We start from the raw sequence: 20430 nt of genomic DNA, 5'->3' as shown, positions 1-20430 counted from the left end.
CGCCTCTCCTCAAAGACAAAATGGATGCTGTTTTTTTTTTTACAGTACGCGGAGACAAATTGCACGCCAGCTTTGTTTGCTGTGATAACATGTTGTGTTTTGTCAAAACTGTCAGTGCCACAGGAAATGGGGCGTGGCCATAAATAAATACAGTGGCACCCTCTGCACGAGCTGCTACAGTGATTTCGAATTATCAAATTATCCTAATACAGTGTGTTTAAAATATCATCAGTGTTAAAAAAAAAAATATTACTGTTTTCTCAGCATAGCGTTTATGGGTACAGAGGTTCCAAAAATTTGATTAGTTAAATAGTTGTGGTAGTTCAGATATATGTGACAGTGTGTCAATTTACTGCATTTTACATTCCCACAAATAATGATTTTAGTTTATGTCTGATGGATGTCAGATGTCAAAAGTTCTAGGCTTATAGTATGAATATAATATATATAACATAGTAAGTTTATATATTATCTAAATCATTTATGTGTATGTATGTACAGTATGCTAGATTTTATTTGGTTCTATTCGCACACTGTATGTATTTTTCATAGTTATGCATATGAGTATATATGTATGTGCAGTGCACACAAAAATATTTCATCACTTCTGGGATCCTTAACTACAATAAACAATGACTTTACTTTCAACAATGAATGCAACACCTAAGAGTCAAACATCAAATGTGTTTACATCATGCCTACATGCCTAACAAGCCCACAGATCTGATGGTTTGTCCATACAGCTCCTCTGTGTCCGTCACTGAGAACCAACAAGCTCATATTCCACCCCAGTGACATAACAGAGATTTCCATGGCAACAGAGGAGACATTATTCTGCTGAGGGGCTGTCACTCAGCACTAGGGCTTATGAGAGCGCTAGTGTGTGTAAGCGTATCACTGTAAGAGACTGCACAAGTCTGTGTGTGTGTGTGTGTGTGTGTGTGTGTGTGTGTGAGGGACATAATGGGTGTAAATGCGTAGCGGGGAAACCTGAACCTTCAACGTCTTGCAGAGGCTCCAAACAGACAACTGAGCAGAGAGCATCAGTTAAACAGGAAAGACTTGAGAGGGAAGCAGGCAAAGATGAATTTCTGAGGGGACATTGCCATGAGACACTAAGTTATTTGTAACTATAGTAATATCAAAGTTTTACCTTTGTTTTTCCATTTTTTTTCATTTCTATTCAGGCGAGTTACAATGGATTCCAGTAGTGACAAATTTTCATTTTTGCAGTACAAAAGTGCTATGAAAAATATCCAGTGAACCTTCTGTTGACTGTCCGTATTCATACTAACAAACAGCCACATTTTCTCTAAATATCTTCTTAAAATATTGCTACACATATTTTGTTTGTATGTGTCAACACTCACGTGGTCCATCATAGGTACAGTATGTTCCAAATGCCTGTGTTATCATAGTATGGCTGTTTATATTCATATTTTTGAGAAAATATAAGCGTTGGAAGCTCCCTGACCATACTAACTAGATTGCTTTAGTAGATTATGTTAGACGAATATTGAGAATATTGCTGCCACAGTAAAGACATTGAACAAGTGCACCAGTTTACTACCTGGAAAACAAAGCCTTGGGATAAAACCTCTGCTGTTAAATAAGTGGTTATGTTTAATGTTTTCATGTTTTCAGGTGGGACTGGAATAAACAGCAGACAATCTGAGTAGTTTGAACGAGCAACAACAGCCACCATGGTTAAACATGCCTACAGGAATCCACTTCATCTGCACGACAGAAGATGTAAAGAATAAGAGTGACTAATATGACAAAATGAAGGTACCTCCTCTAGCTGGCAGGCCTTGATGACAGAGGTGTAGCGGTACTCATCGTAGGTCAGACCAAACAAGATGTTGTCACGAATCGTCCCAGGCATGATCCACGCAGTCTGTGGTGAGAAGGAGATCCGACCGCTGTGTCTGATTTTACCCTCCGATGGCACCAGCTCTCCCAGGATCATCATGAGCAAGGAGCTCTGAGTGGAATGAGGAAAAAAAAAAAAGTGTGGTCAAGCTTTTTTCTACACATTTTTACTCATTATGATGTAGCACTGACATAAAACAACCTGCAGTGAGTTAGCATGTAGGGTTCCAGTGTCTCATAGATGGATTCAGGACTAGCACTTGCAGATTTAGCACAGTCTCTATAAACACCCAAAGAGTCATTTGGATGGGATGATTTCTTTGACCTACCTTCCCTGAGCCAGTGGATCCAGCCACCGCCAGCATCTTGCCCTTCTCCAGGTACAGGCTGATGTTTTTGAGGACAGGTGTGACGTAGAGGTTAGTGAAGAAGAGGCCGGCGTCACCGTTCAGGTGTCCGTTTGCTTTGTTCTCCTGCTTTATCTTCTCAAACAGCTCACCAATACCCTGCAGAAAAGGTGAAAATTGGAGCCTTCACTGTTTTGTAGGGACTGGGCAAATACCATTTTTATGTTTAGTTTTTTTTTATGTACAAATTCAAAATGTGCATTTAACATAGAAGTTGACTGAAAGTAGATTATCACAAACTTGACAATGTGTGCATGTCAAACAGCATTTTTATAATGATGCACAACTTTTTATTAGATTTTTCATGATCTCTAATATTCTACATAAATAGAGCTTCCTGGTTTTTCTTTTTGGCCAAATAGGAACCCCAAAATAGGTGCAGTTCATTACATCACATAATAGTACACTCCACTATGCTGCAGTATGCTATATTATACTATATTCTACTATTCTGGGCTACTGTGCCCCATGCTTTGGTGCTACAATACACTATATAATACTTTGAAATGCTGTATCGTACTACGCTTAAGTATACATCTAGTTTACATAACTGCCTGCTTCAGGCCTGAGTGAGTGTGTCCATCAGGCTGTGCTTTCAGATAGTGACACCGGACCAAACTGCTGTGAGAAACAAGAGAATCTCCAAAGACAGAGGAAGACTCCCAAAGTCTCACAATGGCCTTATTTTCACCTCATCTGTCAGCGACTCTGTAAAGATTAATGAGTGATACATCAGTGTTAGAAAAAGGGGAACTCAGCTCGACTTGCCGGCTTAATCATTGACCCCTGTGACATTTTATGGGTCACCGTTCCCCGAATGCTGCGACTTGCTGTGGCTTGTATAGGTTTGTCTGTTCGATTCTCATTCTAATGAGCTGACGTACATGCTGTCAGCAGTAAAGAAAGGCAACACCCCTCCCATTCATCTGCGAATGGCACATTCCAGGAAGAGGAGAAGGCAAGAGCAGAATCTGGGAATTAGGTGATGAACACAACTCTGAATCTCAAAGGGAGACACAGAGTGTTCCCAGCGAAGGCAAAGTTTGGTGACGGGACTGGGATAATTAATTATGCAAAGTGACGGAAAAGAACAGAGTTGGATGTTGGTTTTCTCACGGTATTGAGTGGTCAATGAATCACACCTGTTAGACTAAGTTTACAGCCTCTGCCTATAGATAAGATTATACTGCCCACTCCCAGTGATGGTGAGGAATTAACCATTATAGCTGTAATGCATGGTGGATTTAGGGGTTGTGGGAGTTTTAACTTCATTAAACATGCCCTGTTCTCTCACAGTAAATGTACTGTATAGCCTGGCCAATAATGGATTCTTGGACCTGACTGTCAACCAGTTCTTTTTTAGACACATAAACATTAACAAACCTAACATAAGTACAGTGTGTAATTACAACACTGTTTCTACACAACCTTAAACATGTACATCTCTGTACAGACATTACTTGTTACTTATTGGCTGACATATGGCCATATAGATATTTATCTACAATAGACCAATAGTAGCCAATATATTGACCTGGCCAGTTTATGTATCTCCTCTCCTCTGTGTTGTATTTAGGACACACAAACAGATAGCTGAATATTAGAGTAAGCTCAGGCTTCAATTTTGTTATGCTCGGCTTACAAGGCACGAAGAACGACTGTCTATCACATGAACACACCCATCTAATCAGTACCCATGAAGCTTGTTATTTTGGGATCATTACCTGAGTCATTCTCACTCAAAACTAAGGATATTAATGACTGATCAATGACTGATTCATTAACATTAAGATCAATAAAGAATTAATTATCTGCGCCTGCATAGAGTCGTAGTACTGTAACGTAGTGTAACGCAGTGGGATCAGTGCCCAAAGGTGTTTACATCAGGCTTTTCAGTGGATTTCGGCAGATGCAGCAACCCGAGCAATTTTCAGAGCGCTTTATGCAGGCATGACACTTTAGGATCTTTGTTTTCAGGTCTCTTCATGTTATTGCCACCCAGGAAAGTCTGAAATTTGTCCATAAATATTGTTCAACCTTTTGAATTTTGTTTGCTTACATGTTGAATAAAAAAACAAGTGCAGCATTTGATTGCTTTCTTTGGTTTCATTTCATTTATGCCTAAAATTATGTACCTGTGTTTATTTATGTATGATTCAAACACGCAATTCAGTGAGTTGTGCACTTAAAATAGTCCATATATTTTGTATTCAAGCATTTAATAATTAACTGATTATTGACCATCAACAGAAACTGCCTAGAATCTGTGTCTCTCCTATCAGGCCACACTGAGATTTGCATTCATGGAAATCACCGTCTTTTTTTTGGTGTTAAAATTATTCTCGCTTAGTGGAGGAAAGGCTCCAGAGTTTAGAGACTAAACGACACTAAAACACACAGACTTTGGTATGAATTAGCTATTGCCATAAAGTCTCACATTCAGCTTTAACACACAGGTGAACAAACCTCGTCCCAGGATGCAGAGACATTGACCAGCTCCAGTTCAGTGGTTGTCAGGTTGTACTCCAGCACTCTGTATTCTTCCTTCATCAAGAATTCCTGGAGAAAACAAGACATGCTGGTACATGAGCATATTTACAGTATAACATTTACTAAGAACTGTTTAATTCTGTTATGAGTTGTTAAAGGCCAACACCAAATGTGATTTGACATTTGTAGCAGTGATAAAAAACATCTAACTGATAAAAAAAAACACTGAATGATGCATGTTCGGGGGGCAGACACCATCTCTACATTTAAGACTAGGCTAAAAACCTTCCTTTTTGATAAAGGTTATAGTTTCGGGCTGGCTCAGGCCTTGGACCAGCCCCTAGTTATGCTGCTATAGGCATAGACTGCCGGGGGACTCCCATGATGCACTGGGCTCCTCTCTATTCTGTATCCTCCTCTCCCTCTCCATCATTATGCCTCATGCCTGCTTAATATCTGCTACTAACTTGGTATCTTCCCCGGAGCCTTTCTGTGCTTTCCTCATCCCTCAGGTTCCTGTGGATCCTGATCCTGGTCCTGCTGCTGTGGTTCTCTGGGTTCATGAATCAACTCGTCATGTTTTTCAGTGCTACCATATTGCTAATTTATTAGTCACACTCCTATTGTCAGTGCTATAGTTGCTGTTAGTATGTTGGTTGCTGTTTGTGTTCTTTCTCTCTCTCTGTCTCTCTGTCCAACCTCCACCCAACACTGACCCCTACAGAAGCCGTCCACATTGAGCCTGGGTCTGTTCGAGGTTTCTTCCTGTTAAAGGGGAGTTTTTCCTGCCACTGTTGGCATGCTGCTCATGTGGGGATTCTTGAATCCTTAATTTTGAATTCCTGAATCGTTGGGTCTCCCTCTAATTAAAGAGTTTGGTCTCGACCTGCTCTTCATGTAAAGCGTCTTGAGATAACGCTGTTATGAATTGGTGCTATATAAATAAAGATTGATTGATTGATTGATTGACCCCCTAACGCGTACACGTTTCACCCCCCACACTCTGAACCCACCTCGATCTTCTTGACCAGTGCCAGCGTGTCGTACCACATCTGGATGGATCCTGGCAGCTGGCGGGTCAGCGTCATTCGCAGCACCATGCAGTAGGAGGCTGTGGTGAAGATACGACGCAGGATGATACCTTTACTGAGTGCATGCGGAAGGATGGCAGACACGATGACCAAGATGGCAGAAAAGAAGTAGGCGGCGCTGTAGAAGTAACGCAGAGAGCCGATCTTCCTCGTCAGCGTCATCTCGTCCCTGAGGAGTAAGGGGTAGTGGGACAGAAAAAGGAATATTAGATAATTTTTTGAATACTTTCATGGAACTTTCATGGACCTGGCAGCATTTAGTTTTGTTGATTTGTTGACTTAATAAAAGAAATAGTAGTAGTACTTTTAAAAGTAGTTCTGTTTATTCATAAAACAGTTAAAACACAAGTAAGATTACATATGACATAATGGAAACATGTTAAATGGAACACCTTGTAATCGCTTCGAAGCTTAAGCATAGGGGCCCAAACACTAGACAGAAAATGTATAAATACTATAATTCATAACATGTTTACATGTTTCAGTTGTCTTGATTTGAAATGTACATGTATTATACAGTAACATTTACAAACTACCTGAGACTAACCAAAGATCCTAACTAAAGATTAAAACTAAACCTAAGAAACAACTAGATGATTTTTCAGTAGTCTAAACATTTAAATTTAAATAGGTAAGATGCAATACATAGAGACATATAGCAAGTGGAAATAACAATACAATTCAAATGGATTTCAGAGTGGACTAACTAGATTATGAGAAAGATGTAGTTTCATTATTTTACATGGGGATTTTTTGCATACACTTGTCACATCATAATTAGTATTAGAAAAATGATACTACTCACATGGTATTATTGATTCTACCAACATCACACAGACTTAATGCCCGACTTCTGAGAATTCTTTTGGTTAACAGCACGCCAGCTTTTCATGCTGCTATTATCAGGTAAATGTGAAGTCTTGGTGGCTCCGTGTTAGCTCTGATAGTTATCAACATATTTCTGCACCGTGTCACCAAAACTCTTTCCCATACGATTACTGACCTCGCCAGTTGCAGTGATCATGATTCTGGCTCTGGGAGCCAACAGTGACGCCAGCATGGCTCTTCTGGCTGACCACATGTTTTAACATCTCTCTCACAATTTTAGCACCGAGTTAGTTCCATTTCTACTATACAGTCAGAGCCTTTTGAGATGCCGACTGACTCGCTTTCATTTTCTTGCTCAGGCCAATTTATTAAAGCATATCAACAATATACTTATAATTATACATATAATACTTGACTTTGGTGATGACTTTGGTGTATGCTGCATGAAGACCAGAGTTATGCTGCTTCAAATCAGTTTCCTTTTCAACACTACTGTTAAGTGGCCTTAAGCCTGCCAGCAACCAGCTTTAGGATGCTTTAACACTACCTGTTATCAAGCTGTTAGATTGTTGCAATCTGCATGAGGCAGACACAAAATTTGGTATTAAAATAGTAGAAAACAGGTCTAAGAAATGTTCCTTTTGTGATATAGTTGTCGGGTGTCTTACTGCCTGATGTTCTTGATGATAGTCTCCATCACCTCCTCCCAACCGTACGCCTTCACAGAGTGGATGTTCTCCACGATCTCCGAGGTGAGAGCCAGTCGGCGGCTGATCATCCCTGCTCGCTTCACCCTGTTTACAGGACACAGTTTTACATTACACGCTTACAGCAGCATCATAGAGGCGTGGCACACACACAGAAACATGCACATGCAGGTGCACAGACATACATACAAGCATAAACATGCATATTCCAGCATGCATCTACACACAAACATGCTTGCATGCACATTTATGTATGCACCTAAGCTGTATACAGTATGGTCTAGTGTTGTATAGTATATATAGTGCTTGTACGCGATATATTCTCATAATACACAGTGTTACTGATGCACTGTAGTATGAGTGGATGTTTTCTCTACCGGTGAGGTCCCATCTTCTGAGAGAGCCAGGCCTGGATGATGCCCAGCAGAGTCAGAGCTGCCAGGGCGCAAAAGCCGTTCACCTCGATTAGCTCCCAGATGAGACCCACACACAGTATACACTGAAGGGGGGTGATCCATATAAAGTGGGCCAGACCCAAGCTCTGCAACAAACATACACGGGACACAGAAATGACATTTAGTGCACATTGGTTCATTGGGAAACGACAGGAGTAATACTACTGTGTCACCTCCCAGCACGGAAAAGCTTTTTTTGCTCCTGACCACTGAGAGGTCAAAGGTCAGGTCCAGGAAAGACTGCACTGAAAGCCTGTTTTCAGTATAATAGGCACTACCTGCAAGCTTGAAAAGGTGGCTCTGAAGAGTTACAGCAGCAGAGGAAAACAACCATACTCAGCTTGGTATAGCAGTATAGCAAGAAGATTATGCTAGGCTGGGCTATTACAGTGAGGTCTGATTAATGTCCCACTGGGACAGAAACATAAATGTAGTGGTTCCCTTTTCATCAATGCTGTTTTCCAACATCCTTGCAATTAGATGTGATGATCATATTATTATGCTACTTCGACTGCTACAAGAGTTTTTTGTCTTTCTTTTCATTTGATATTTATTTTCCTTAATTGTGAAGCTGACAGAGTACAAGTGAGTATGTGATACAGAACAGACCTACTGGATGTTCTTAGAAAGAATTACTTTGACAATGGCAAATAGTTGAGCCTGGCCCTACTGTGGAAGAAAATAGCATTATTTACTTACAGAGTTGTGATGTTGAATGAATGTTTGCATTTGACTTAAAAAAAAAAAAAAAAGCCCCATCTAAAACACATTATACATGCAAGATTTGAATTGCAGTAGAATGAATGAACAATTACGATGACTGATCGCAAGAAAAGTGTGCAAATGTTAAAACTAGGGGGAAATAATCAAGAAATACAGAAAGAAAATAGTGGCTAGATCAACCAAACTTTATGTTTTGAGGAATCCACTTTTATTCAGTCGGCACTGTACTCATGAACTTCATCTGCACAGTAGGTGAGAAAGTCTCAGATCTCACCCCAGTAAGCTCCCTTTCATCCACCAGCCTACAGGGGAACTACAGTCTAGGTAGCCCCCACCAGTCATTAAAAAGAGAGGGGAGTGCACTGGCCAACTCACATTCAAGCCAGGTGATAATTGTCTCAAAGCAGGTTGCAGAGTGTTTCCACATTCAACACTCCAGTGAGACCCAAAGCAAGACTGAGATCAGCCTACACACACACACACACACACACACACACACACACACACACACACACACACACACACACACACACACACACACACACACACACACACACACACACACACACACACACACACACACACACACACACACACACACACACACACACACACACACACACACACCACACACCCTCCAGCTATGTTGTCTTGCATTATCAGAAATGTGTTTTTTTTTTCCTACAATGATTCACACAGAATGTTGCTTTAGTACACACACCTAATTGTGTATGTGTGTTTGTGGTTATACTGTGTGTGTTTTCCAGATCTATTGTCCTCTAATTGTCCCTCAGGGTTAAGGTGTTGGGTAATAAAGCCAATTCATGTAAGTCAATGAGGGGGTGTGGCCTGTGGAGGAAAACTTCTGTGGAAACCACTGTATTGTTCTTTTCACTCAAAAAGTGACTTGATTGTTGTATCCAAACAATGCAAATCACCTCCAAAAGTCAATAAAAAAAATTCTGCAATTAAAAACCTGTTAATAAAGCTGCACCATCTGTACTTTTGTTCTAGAGCAATTGCAATGAAATCAAATTTTCTAATTTATTTGTGTACTATTTCAAAAATTATGATTTACGGATTCTTCCATCTCTGTTAGCTTCACTTCACTATCAGTTGGAGGCCAATATTCATACTTAGTGTTTATTCACTGTTTTTTTCATTTATTCTGGCAGAGGACAATTTAATAAACACTAAGAGATCTGATGTAATGTTAGGTAACTGTCATGCGCAGGCAACTTAGCCTTAGCCGGTGTATGACAGTTGCCTTACATTTAGATTTGGAGCATGTAAATTAACGGAGATTGCAAAGATCAAAGGTTTATGGGATAGTGATATATAAGTGGGTTAACCACATGCTTGGGTTTTCTCACCTCATCCAGCTTGTTGAGGTGGGCGGACATCAGACTGACCAGCTGACCAGTGCTGATCTTATCCAAGACTCGGCTGGACAGCTTCAGGGTCTGAAGAGTTCAAAGGTCGGGGTCAGTTGAAACACAAAGGGAGAAAGAGAATTTGTTGAGGGAGCCGATGACACGTGGCCATGCTTTGACACCACACTGCCACGCCCCTCTCAGCTGCCTGTGGATTGCCTCTACTGGACTTCCACATGCAAGAAGTTTTCTGGGAATGCTCGGTCACGCATTCCAAAAAAGGTGGACACTTTTAGCTGATAAGAAACACTAGAAACAACCGGAGGAAAAAAAGCTGACAAACGGTCAAACACAACTGTCTCTGTATCTTATCGGCCGGATTGGTTTGTTTTGTTCCTGCAACTGGTTGTTACAGCAGTCGTTTAAGTAGCAATTGTTCGTTTCATGTGTAATCAGGAAGAGATGCACACTGCTACTGGATACACGTTTTAGGAGACTTAACACTCGACCTCTGCAGCATGGCAGAGGCAAATATTGTACTTTGTAGTCTCTTATGTTGCAAATTAAACTTTAATGAGATATTATTAAATATCAGTGTTGTTGAAATATTTTCAAAATCTCCAAAACTTTTTAGGATCAATGAACAAAAACGTACTTTCGCACGATGACGCTGAATTCCTCCACTTACCTTCTTGTAGATGAGGCTGAAAAGGGCGATACGGATCTGCATGCCCAGGTGATGCAAGCCAAAGATGGCAGGTTGCAGTAGGAGAAAGCGGGCGGTGAAGAGGAGGCAGAGGCCCAGGGCCAGGAAGTATCCCTGGCTCCGCTCAGGAGCATGGAAGGGGTCGAAGGAGGCGATGATGCGGCCCAGAAGCTGAGGCTGCACCGTCTTGGAAGCCTCCTACACCAAGAGATGGGACAGTAACAGATACGATGAACTGATCTGATGTGCTTTTACATTAATAACTTTCTGTTTGAGAAACAAAAAAATCTGTCAGCTTGTCTGGTGCTCTTGGAGCACATAAGTCAGTACTGAGTATACAGTCAGTTACTGTCAGTCTGTACATGATTACCTCGATTCATATCAAAGTGTGCACCATTTGTAATTACAATTACTTGTTCAAAATTAAAAGGTGCCAAAGCTAGCTTCAAAAACATGCATACTTCTTCCAAGGTGTATTGAAATCAATGTCAATGTCACAATTTCATAATTAACCTTTACACAACTGAGATTCTACTAAATATTGAAGAGCGCCAAACGACCAGAAACTGCTTTGGCATCTACTGAGAACCTTCCCCAAAGCTTGTCTGTTTTCCTACACAGCCTCTTTAACATCTAACAGGCATTCTTGCTGTCATGACAACCACCTCAAACTGTACTAAATGACGTAACGGCTGCTGTCACCACCTTCCCGTGAGTGCAGAACAGTGAGATGGCTTGCGACACTATGGTGCGACATGCTTGCAATGTTTGTGTGTCATGCCACTGTAGCTCTATGGGCTCTCGCAACTCCAACACTGTTAACAGGCCGCGCACAAGGACAAGTGCAGTTGGCCGTGAAACAGCTGTATGTGACAGGGACTGGTGGTGGCTGTGGGAATTTTCAAAACTAATGCAGTCATGACTTGGTACTGTATCTATCATTTCACACTATATTTTGTGTTGTGTGCTATAAGACATGTTTCATTCAGTATCATTCAATTTGAGCATTTCAATATGAAGAAATTACAGTTACTGTATTGTGTGACACCAATGTTGACCATTATTTCATTTTCAGCAGGCTGGATGAATATCTCAGGCAGTATTTATACATCCATCCAGCCATTGTCTATCCCGCTTATCCTTCAGAATAAGCGATAAGTGGGGGACTGGAGCCAATTCTAGTTGACTTTGGGTGAGAGGGGTGAGGTAGACCCTGGACTGGTCGCCAATCATCAAAAGGCTGACACAGAGACAGACGACCATTGACACAATTTAGAGTGACCAATTAACCAAACCTGCATGTCTTTGGACTGTGGGAGGAAGCCAGAGAACCCAGAGAGAACCCACGCAAGCACAGGAGGAACAAACTCCACACAGAAAGACCCAGGTTGAAATTCACAGCTTCTTGCTGTGAGGCAGCAGTGCTAACCACAGCACCACCATGCTGCCACGTACATTATATAAATACATTAGTCACTAATGGGAGAAATTGTTAGCTGCAGTCCTACCTGTGCTAAATTCAAGCTTATAATTTGTGTTTTGCTGGTGATAGTGAAGGTGTTGGTGGTTGGTATTCTTTGAATTGATTCATAAAGGATATAAAAGGCTTAAAAAGTGAAGTATGTTTTTGGATATATTTGCTTGACCCAATAGAATCACCTCGCCCTCAACACATTGGCTCAGATTTGTATTGCAAGCTGTAAACCTAATCACAGCTTTATTATCTCATCAAAGCTACAACCATTTTTTATCTACAGTCTGTGATTCACTAAAGCTTTTAGCTTTCCATCTCCTTTTCACGAGAACATACACAAACCTAACGTCACATTCAGCTGAGCATAGGCACTATGACTTTATAAGTCCAGGTTTCATTCAGCTTTTTACAAGTACATTTCATTTCAAATATTAAAAGATTTTTGGTTTAAATGGGCCTTGAATGCTTGAGTGTTAGCAGCATTTTCCAAACTTTCAAGACTTTGTGAGAACCCTGCAACTCAATGGTACGATCCATTATGTCAGAGTTAACACCCTATTTCCTATGTCCAGTTATGTCACGTTTGCTTCCTCCAGAGATGACAGACTCACCCCGAGGTAGAGGAGGACACCAAAGAAAGCGAAAGGGCCGAGGAAGCAGCGGGCCAGCGCTCTCATCAGCCTGGGCTTGTTCTTGGCTGACACCACCTCTCTGTCCCATTCTCTGCAGGGAGGACAGAGTTACAACACAGTTAAACAGCAATACAGGCAGGGTAGGAGAATAACACATCCAGCAGCCAAATGCCAGCAAAGTTTGGCTTTGGCTCTTCTGTTTGTCTACTACTACTTTGGCAACAAACCAGCTGTCCAGTTTCTAAGAGTCCTTTCTTAACTTTGGCTGGTGATTCAGTCACAGAACTAGAAGCTGTAGTGCATCTATTTATTTTCATGTTGTTAGAAATTCTGTGTGTGTGTTTCCAAATGACTCTGACCACTGATTGCCAAACATAAAAACATTAGCAGTTAAATAATGAAAACATAAAATTTCTTTATTTTAATTCTTCATTTTAATATCTAGTACGTTTTTTTTTTTTTTTAAGGAATTTAATTTGGGCACATCTACACGTTTGAACTCTTGAACAGAATAAGAATAAAAAAATAACAGTTTTTATATACAAATAAACGTAGAGACCTTTGGATATTGCCTATTGTAGCTTTAAATTGCCTGCCCTTGTTACAACAATGTTGGATTAACTTCCCACAACTGCCCTGGAAAGCAGTTATAGCTAGAGTAAGTATCTGCATTGTTCTCTGAGGGTCATTTATAACCAGGGTGATTTGGCTGACCAGTTCAACAGTGAGTGATGGGAGAAGAAGTGGAGAAGCGACATGATGAGAGGGAGAGGAAAAGGAGGGGAGAACAATAAGAAAGAAAGTGATAAAAAGAGAGCGAGAGGACAAAGTCTCAAGTGTTTCCCTATTATAGGTATTGATATCCTAAAGTTAAATATCAATGGACTCTTACAGAGCCATACAACTGGTGGTAAGGATGCACACAAATATTACTGCTGAAAGTTTTGCACTGGATGTCAATTTGCAGACTAAATGGAACTGAAGTAGGTTTGCACTGATCTGATCTGCTGGATCAATATCAGCACCAATACTGACCCTATTAAGTGGATTGGGAAGCGAATATGACTAGTACACATTAAACAATGTTTTCTGTTATGTTCATTCACTCGTGGCCACTGGTATTGATATATAAACCATAAATGCCACAGGATCAAAGCAAGGGGGGGACACCAGCTACACCAACACTGTCAAACTTGACATGCATAAAAGACTGCATGGTCACCCACATTATTAGACTCACTTCCACGTTCATCACCATCTCACTCATGTTCAAATTTCATGTCCATCATTAGCTCATTCACGTTCATCTCACGTTAATATGCAGGTTGGGTGAACACTGGAAAGTCTAAATGACCCAGTGGTGTAAAGGTAACAAACTGGTGATATAGTCAGGGTGTAGCTGCCATTTTCCCACGACCCTGGATATACAACATGAATGGACACAATGTTCATATCACTCAGTTTCAAAATTACCAAAAATTGGGATTGCTTTACAGCACAAATCAGAGAGCGGCCTCTGAAGCTCCAATACAAACAGAAGTAGGGTGTCAAAGTTTCTGGTGATGGCAAATGGCAGAGGAGGTGAAAAAGTTGCCATGAAGTTATTTCAAACATATTTATCTTCTCCAAAAAGGGAGCTGATAGATGATAGAACAAGACTGATGGGAAGTGTAGTTAGTACTAAATAGGAGAATTGCTAGAACTAATGGAACTGTTGGTGTTGTTGGCTACCAAACTTCTAAACTAGGCTACTATTTGTTTACTGCAATAAAACAAAATCTAATCTATACTTTGTCTGGTTCTTTACTCCTTTCTTGGTCTTCATGCTTAGAATATCAGCTTTCGTGGAATGATGAAATCCTCTCAATGCCGGAAAAGCTCGCTGAATTGAACTGAACTGAGTGGGTGATGGAGGGGCTGACGGTACACAGCATGCTTTAATGGAAGGTAAAGTTCACATTCCCAGAAGCCTTCACTGTTTGCCTGATCGGAATAATGAAAGCAAAATCACCCACCACTGCTCATTTATCACCCGGTGGGCACAAGGCCCTTTCTAAAGGTCGACTTTTTACCACCCGTGTACATTAACCGGCTTGTTGGCACCATTCAGCGTGACGTGGGCCCCTGAGTTACCAAGACGCAAGGCCACTGTAGGACACCGCTGTAGTTGTTAGGCAAGGTAGAAAAAAATAAAATAAATGAATAAAGAAAGACACACAAGTATTCAATCTTTGGGCTAACATCTAACCTCTTCCTTTTTAGGAAAAGCAACATTAGTCAAAGACGTGGTAGTCGGTGCTATTAGAACAGTAAAAGAAAGGATGGCAGGGACAAAGAAAAGAAATGGGCTAAATGGAGGAGAGCAACATAAAGATGAAAAAAAACCACGACAGACGGTATTTGCACTTTTCAAAAACAAACTTTTACATTTTGAAATATTCAGAATTCTAAATATGCCACTTCCAAGTACAGAGGGGAAAACGGTTATAAAAGTGAAGAGAGATTCTCTTGACTTTAATGAAATTATGCACACTGTACTATGTCACTGCACGGCCATGAGTGGGCTTAAGAGACATTATTTCAAAGCCTTAAATGTACATGATTTCAAGATTTGTGAAGTGCAGCCAATCGTGTGAGGAGTAAACTGATTTAATGAGGGGAAGGGTCAGTAGGGTGGCCTAGTGGTTAAGGTGGCAGAGAGAAAAAAGGCAGACAGTCTCAGAAGAAGAGAAAAGAGAAAAACTTAAAGCAGATGCAAGGTTCATTTAATTTGGGAAATAAAGAGTGAAGGAGGTGGAGAGAAAGAAGAGTAAATAACATGAGAGCAAGATGAACTAAGAGTGACTAAAGAGAGACAAGTTAACCTTGTCCATCAGCTGCTGCCTGGCTGTTTGTTTGGCACACACACGTTTGGTTTATGTCTCGCCCGGTTTAAATGCCGGCCCATATTTTAACTTGGCTCTAAGGGAAGGATGGCTACTGTAAACACATGCAAAGGGCATATATGAAAAACATCAAGGCTGCAGACTTCTAGGTTAGAGTTTTTCTATGAAATAAAAGAGCAACAAAAAGGATTTTATGATTATATAAGCCGGTCATGTACAGATCAGACACACAGGGTGCAGGGTGCATGCTAGCTACATCTGTATTTTTGATGGAGTGGATGTTGTAGTTGAAACGTTGAATAATTAAATACCTAGGAAATGTCTGTAACTGTTTTCAGCACATGTAGCTGCAGGTCAAGTTATTGATTTCGTGCATTTCACCGAATGTTTTTCAAGGGCTCCCAAAATGGGCTTGAACTTGCTACATCGAGCTGTGAGTTTTACATGCAGCCGGGAGAGTAGCAGCAATAGCACACACACTTATCGCGGCAGGAAAAGCACTGGTAAACATCATCAATAATGACGGCTATATTTCATTTAGGAGCTCAGTGCTAATATACAGTAGATGCATAACAAGAGTTATTGGGCTACTGTAGGGACTGGAGTCATCCTTAATGTTATCAGTAACAACTGTGGTTGTCATTGGAAGCCGACTCGCTGCCATACTGCATTCTTATCCATTTTCTCTGTGTGTGCACCAACTGAACACTGGTGCAAAACGTGTCTCTCCAGAGAAGCAGAACCCAAAATCTGATGTTCATCATTTTAATTTGATGACTTCCTCTTTAACTGACAACACCCAGACAACTAATCAAAAACAAGCCCTTTTAACTGTATCGTGTTGGTGACCACAGGGAACAATATCACAGTGACAGCTGAGGTTTTAACACCCACTTTGCAAAACTTTCATCATAAATGAAGCAGGTGGCGGTATAGTGGAAGTGATCTGTTCTCCCATTGGCCAAATGTCTTTATGAGCCTGGGCTACAGCGAGGCAGTTACCAGTCAGTGTGCTGGGATGTAAACTACCATGATTTGGGTGCACAAACCGCACGAACCTTTCGAGTCTCTCAGAGAGGTTGTCTGCCAGATCAAAAGAAGGAGCCTTATACACATCTGACAGCTCCAATTTCTTTCTGAAGCCCTTCCTCAGCAGCGGTGTCGTCCACCTGAAAATACAGATTAGACAAATTGTTGAGTATCATGTATGTGTACTTGAGAATATGCCAACGTATCTAACATGTGCCATGTGCAATAATTTTGGCAACAAAATCTATTTGTATCGATACACACCTGAATGCATTGTCTTACTACCCACTGCTGAAAGACACTGTATACAGTAAGTTAAACACATTTTACAACAAACTCCTGCATTTGTTTGTGTGTGGTTAGAGGATGAGCCTTTGGCATCAAAGCCAGTGCTGGAGTGTCTGGAAGCTTTAATGTAGACTGGTGTTAGTTGTAACACAAGTAACCCCTGAGGTTTCACAGTCAGACTGACTAATGACAGAGCAGGGCGATAAAGTCAGATGTTTGCTCATCTCTCTGTGACTCAAGTCATTTAAAGGAGGGCTGTCCAAACCAAGTGACACACAGTAGGTCACATCATTGGACTTTTTCGGTCTGCTTCTTTCTTTAGGACCTCTCATTAATGTGAGGAGCGAGAACATATTGGCGAATCCTTAAATAAAGCTGCAACGCTTAACCGAATATTTGTCAACTCTTAAATTAATCACTGAGTACTTTGATAATTGATTCATTGGTTTGATTTTTTTTTTTTGAGATAAAAGTCAAAATTCCCTCAATCATCTTCTTAAGTGTTAATATTTTCTTGTGTCTTTACTGCTCCCTGACAGTAAACTGAATATCTTTGGGTTGTTGACAAAACAAGACACTTGAGGATGACGCCTTTTAGCCTTGGGAGACAGTGATCAACATTTTTCACAATTTTCTGACATTATATGGGGCAAACATCTAATCTATTAATAAAAAAACTGACAGATTAATCTACATTGAGAATAATAAAGTAGTTGCAGCCCTACTTTAAACAGAACCCATACTGTATAATAACTTTAAGGTTAGACTTCCAAAAAACCTCAGGAGCATCCACCCCACACCTGTTTTCTAGAACAGACCTCACCGGGGAACCACTCACATTTCAGCACAGCGTTTGACGGTCAGGTGCACATTTTACGCACGGAATAAGCGAGCAACTCTCCAACTCTTTGGAGCACTTCGAGAGAAATATTGTTGTAATCTCTTTCTGTAGCAAAACAGGACGTGGAGACGGTCTGTGGCGCCATGACAGCATTTCCAAACGATTTTAACGCTCGTCTTTCAGAACACAATCCGATTTTTCTTGTAAAGGTTTTGCGCATTTCCTCACAGTCTCACTTGCCCCATGGTGCCAAAAGGTCTCCATCAAAGTTACATAGAATAATTATTACAGACTTCAATTTGGAGCAAGTAGAGCACTTATTATTCACATTTAATGTATCCCCTTTCCATTTTCCTCACATGCAACCAACCAGAATGATGCGTTTAACACTTTACTTCCACAGAGATGGCCTACAGTTTTATTTACAGTGATTTTAGGGCTCAAGTACCACGACTATCTGCGTCTGCACCTTGCTGTCCACGGACTACGCCGGATGCTCAGTCGTAGAGCCGAAACTTGTCTTACCAGAAGAAAAATTTGGAGAAGAAGTTTGCATCTTCCACTGGTGACTTCTGCATCCTAAGTGCGCCGCCAGTTTGGTTTCTCTGCACCTGAGTCGTCTCCGTGCGCGTCGCTCACATTGGTGTGTCCCCCTGAGTGGCTCCGCTCCCGCAGACACAGATAGAGAGAGAGGGGGGGGGGCTTTATCTTCCACTTTGCACCTCCGGTTAAAATGATGTCACGGTTTAAATATCTTCCTCCCCCAAAACTGAGACTTGTTTCTCTATCCTCGAAGCGTCCCCCTTGCTCTTCTCTGGTCCTGAGCTCTCCTGCAGTGCCACAGCGTGAGGGACAGTCCATCCTTTATGGCCACGCCAAAAATTGCAGAGGCGCACGTCATTTCCACGCTGACGAGCCTCATCAGGTTGCGTATTGTGGCAACAAGCTGAAGAAGCCAGCTGATCCACGTGAGGCCACTTTGACTGATATTGATCCAGATACATAACCAGGCAATACAGGGAACGATGGGAGTCCAGGGGTCATTATGAAATATTTCCCCCCACTTTAATTTAATTCAGAGGAAACCCAGTTCCTTTGCAGGACCGGCCATGACTTTGATTCCCTATTTAAAGTTAAAATGCAAGCAAAACTCTGTGCAACTAAGTGTATAAATTGTGCTGTGTGGTAAATATGTCTTAGGTGCATTTATCTCACATCACAACCCCCTCCATGAATCGCAAAGTGTACAATTCTCAAATCATATGTGCAAACAATTTCAAAACTGGGACATAACACAAAGAGGGTTTAGGGGTCAGTTGCATTCAATAAATCTTAACCAACTTGTTGGTAAAAGCCTGTGTTATAAACTGACTGCCCAGTGGTCCCAAACAAACTGAATGTAATGATGCACCTTATCTGTAAAGTGAAAGATGAAACTCGTGTTACTGTGGATGGATCAGGGAACAAGAGTAAAGAGCTCAGTGCAGTGCAGCTACAGCTGTGTCTCTCACAGATTAACGTAAGAGTTTAACCGTTTTATAGTTGAAATTCATCCCAAAACCTGCTGCAGGTGTTTTGAAGTGCTCCTTAGATGTTGCTCCACCCAGCTCCCTCGCTGTCATTCACAAAAGAGCAGAAACAAGACATCTAAATGAGCTTGAAACTTTTTTTCCAATCATTATTATTATTATTATTATCAGTTTCAGGTTACACACAGTTTCAGGAGAGGGAGGATCAAAACCTTCAGACATTCCATAAGGGAACAGAGATAAAATGTGAAGATGCAGTATGCCTGTGGTTCCCATGTATCTTCGCTCTCAGTGTTGCAGCTGTGGTTACTTCAAGAGTGAGACACAGGGTGGGTAAATCTGCCATGTGTATTTTTTATGAAAATAAGAGTTACAAGTACAACAGTGATCAAGATCAAAGGTTTCATTTTACGATTAAACTTTGCACAAATACTGATAAATACACTGTGAATATAAATGCCAAGGTGAGGTAGTTCTCCATATGAAATAAAATACATATTACTGAACTGCTCATCAAGGGAAACACTACATATTAAATATCTAAGTCTAAGTTGATGTTGAAATGCATTTGAAAGCAGCAAAAGAAGGTAAACAAGTAGCAGTAAGGAGGAGAATCACAAGAAGTCAGACTGTTAGTTGCAATTTTGCTGAACTTGAGTCATTAGAGTTTTTTTTTTCCACTTTGCCAAGAGGAACGACTGACCTCTGCTGGACAGTTACTGTCTTTGCAGCCAGATAAGACTTCACCTCAGAGGACTGTCAGTTCTGAACATACAGATGTAGAAAACAATGTCTTATATCCAAGCACCTTCTGTTTTGAGCCTCAGTAAGAACCAAACTCGATACTGACACAACTGATTCATCACTTGCATTGAATCCCAGCTGTATGTTGGTAGCATGCCAAGTATTAGGCCCTGCACTTACTCTCATATGAATGATAAGGTGGAAGTTAGGGACATGACAATCAGGCTCAGTTTGTGGACACCCACAGTGCTGACGAGGTCTGATCCTGCACACAGGTAAAAGTACCTGCAGTAACTTCAGTCAACACACAATTAATTACATTTCTGTCAGCATAATGAGGAAACCAATCTATTAGT

At 41.0% G+C, this 20430-nt stretch overlaps 1 protein-coding gene across 1 annotated transcript in view; it reads right to left on the bottom strand.

The window, feature by feature from the left end:
• Positions 1–18563, bottom strand: part of cftr (CF transmembrane conductance regulator) — a 35746-nt gene extending 17183 nt beyond the window's left edge. Inside the window, exons 1-11 of the mRNA XM_070830627.1 lie at positions 18327–18563; positions 16702–16812; positions 12738–12849; positions 10635–10850; positions 9947–10036; positions 7773–7936; positions 7357–7482; positions 5783–6029; positions 4746–4838; positions 2202–2378; positions 1793–1984 (exon numbers count right to left, since the gene is read on the bottom strand). Coding sequence (XP_070686728.1) covers positions 1793–1984; positions 2202–2378; positions 4746–4838; positions 5783–6029; positions 7357–7482; positions 7773–7936; positions 9947–10036; positions 10635–10850; positions 12738–12849; positions 16702–16812; positions 18327–18379 — 1581 coding nt within the window. The 5' untranslated portion in view covers positions 18380–18563. The remainder of the gene's footprint in view (positions 1–1792; positions 1985–2201; positions 2379–4745; positions 4839–5782; positions 6030–7356; positions 7483–7772; positions 7937–9946; positions 10037–10634; positions 10851–12737; positions 12850–16701; positions 16813–18326) is intronic.
• Between the last annotated feature and the right edge of the window lie 1867 nt (positions 18564–20430).

This window comes from Pempheris klunzingeri, chromosome 5 (genome assembly GCF_042242105.1).
Source record: "Pempheris klunzingeri isolate RE-2024b chromosome 5, fPemKlu1.hap1, whole genome shotgun sequence".
NCBI lineage: Eukaryota > Metazoa > Chordata > Actinopteri > Acropomatiformes > Pempheridae > Pempheris > Pempheris klunzingeri.
The sequence above is the reverse complement of the archived record's forward strand: the minus strand, read 5'-3'. Positions and strand labels throughout refer to the sequence as shown.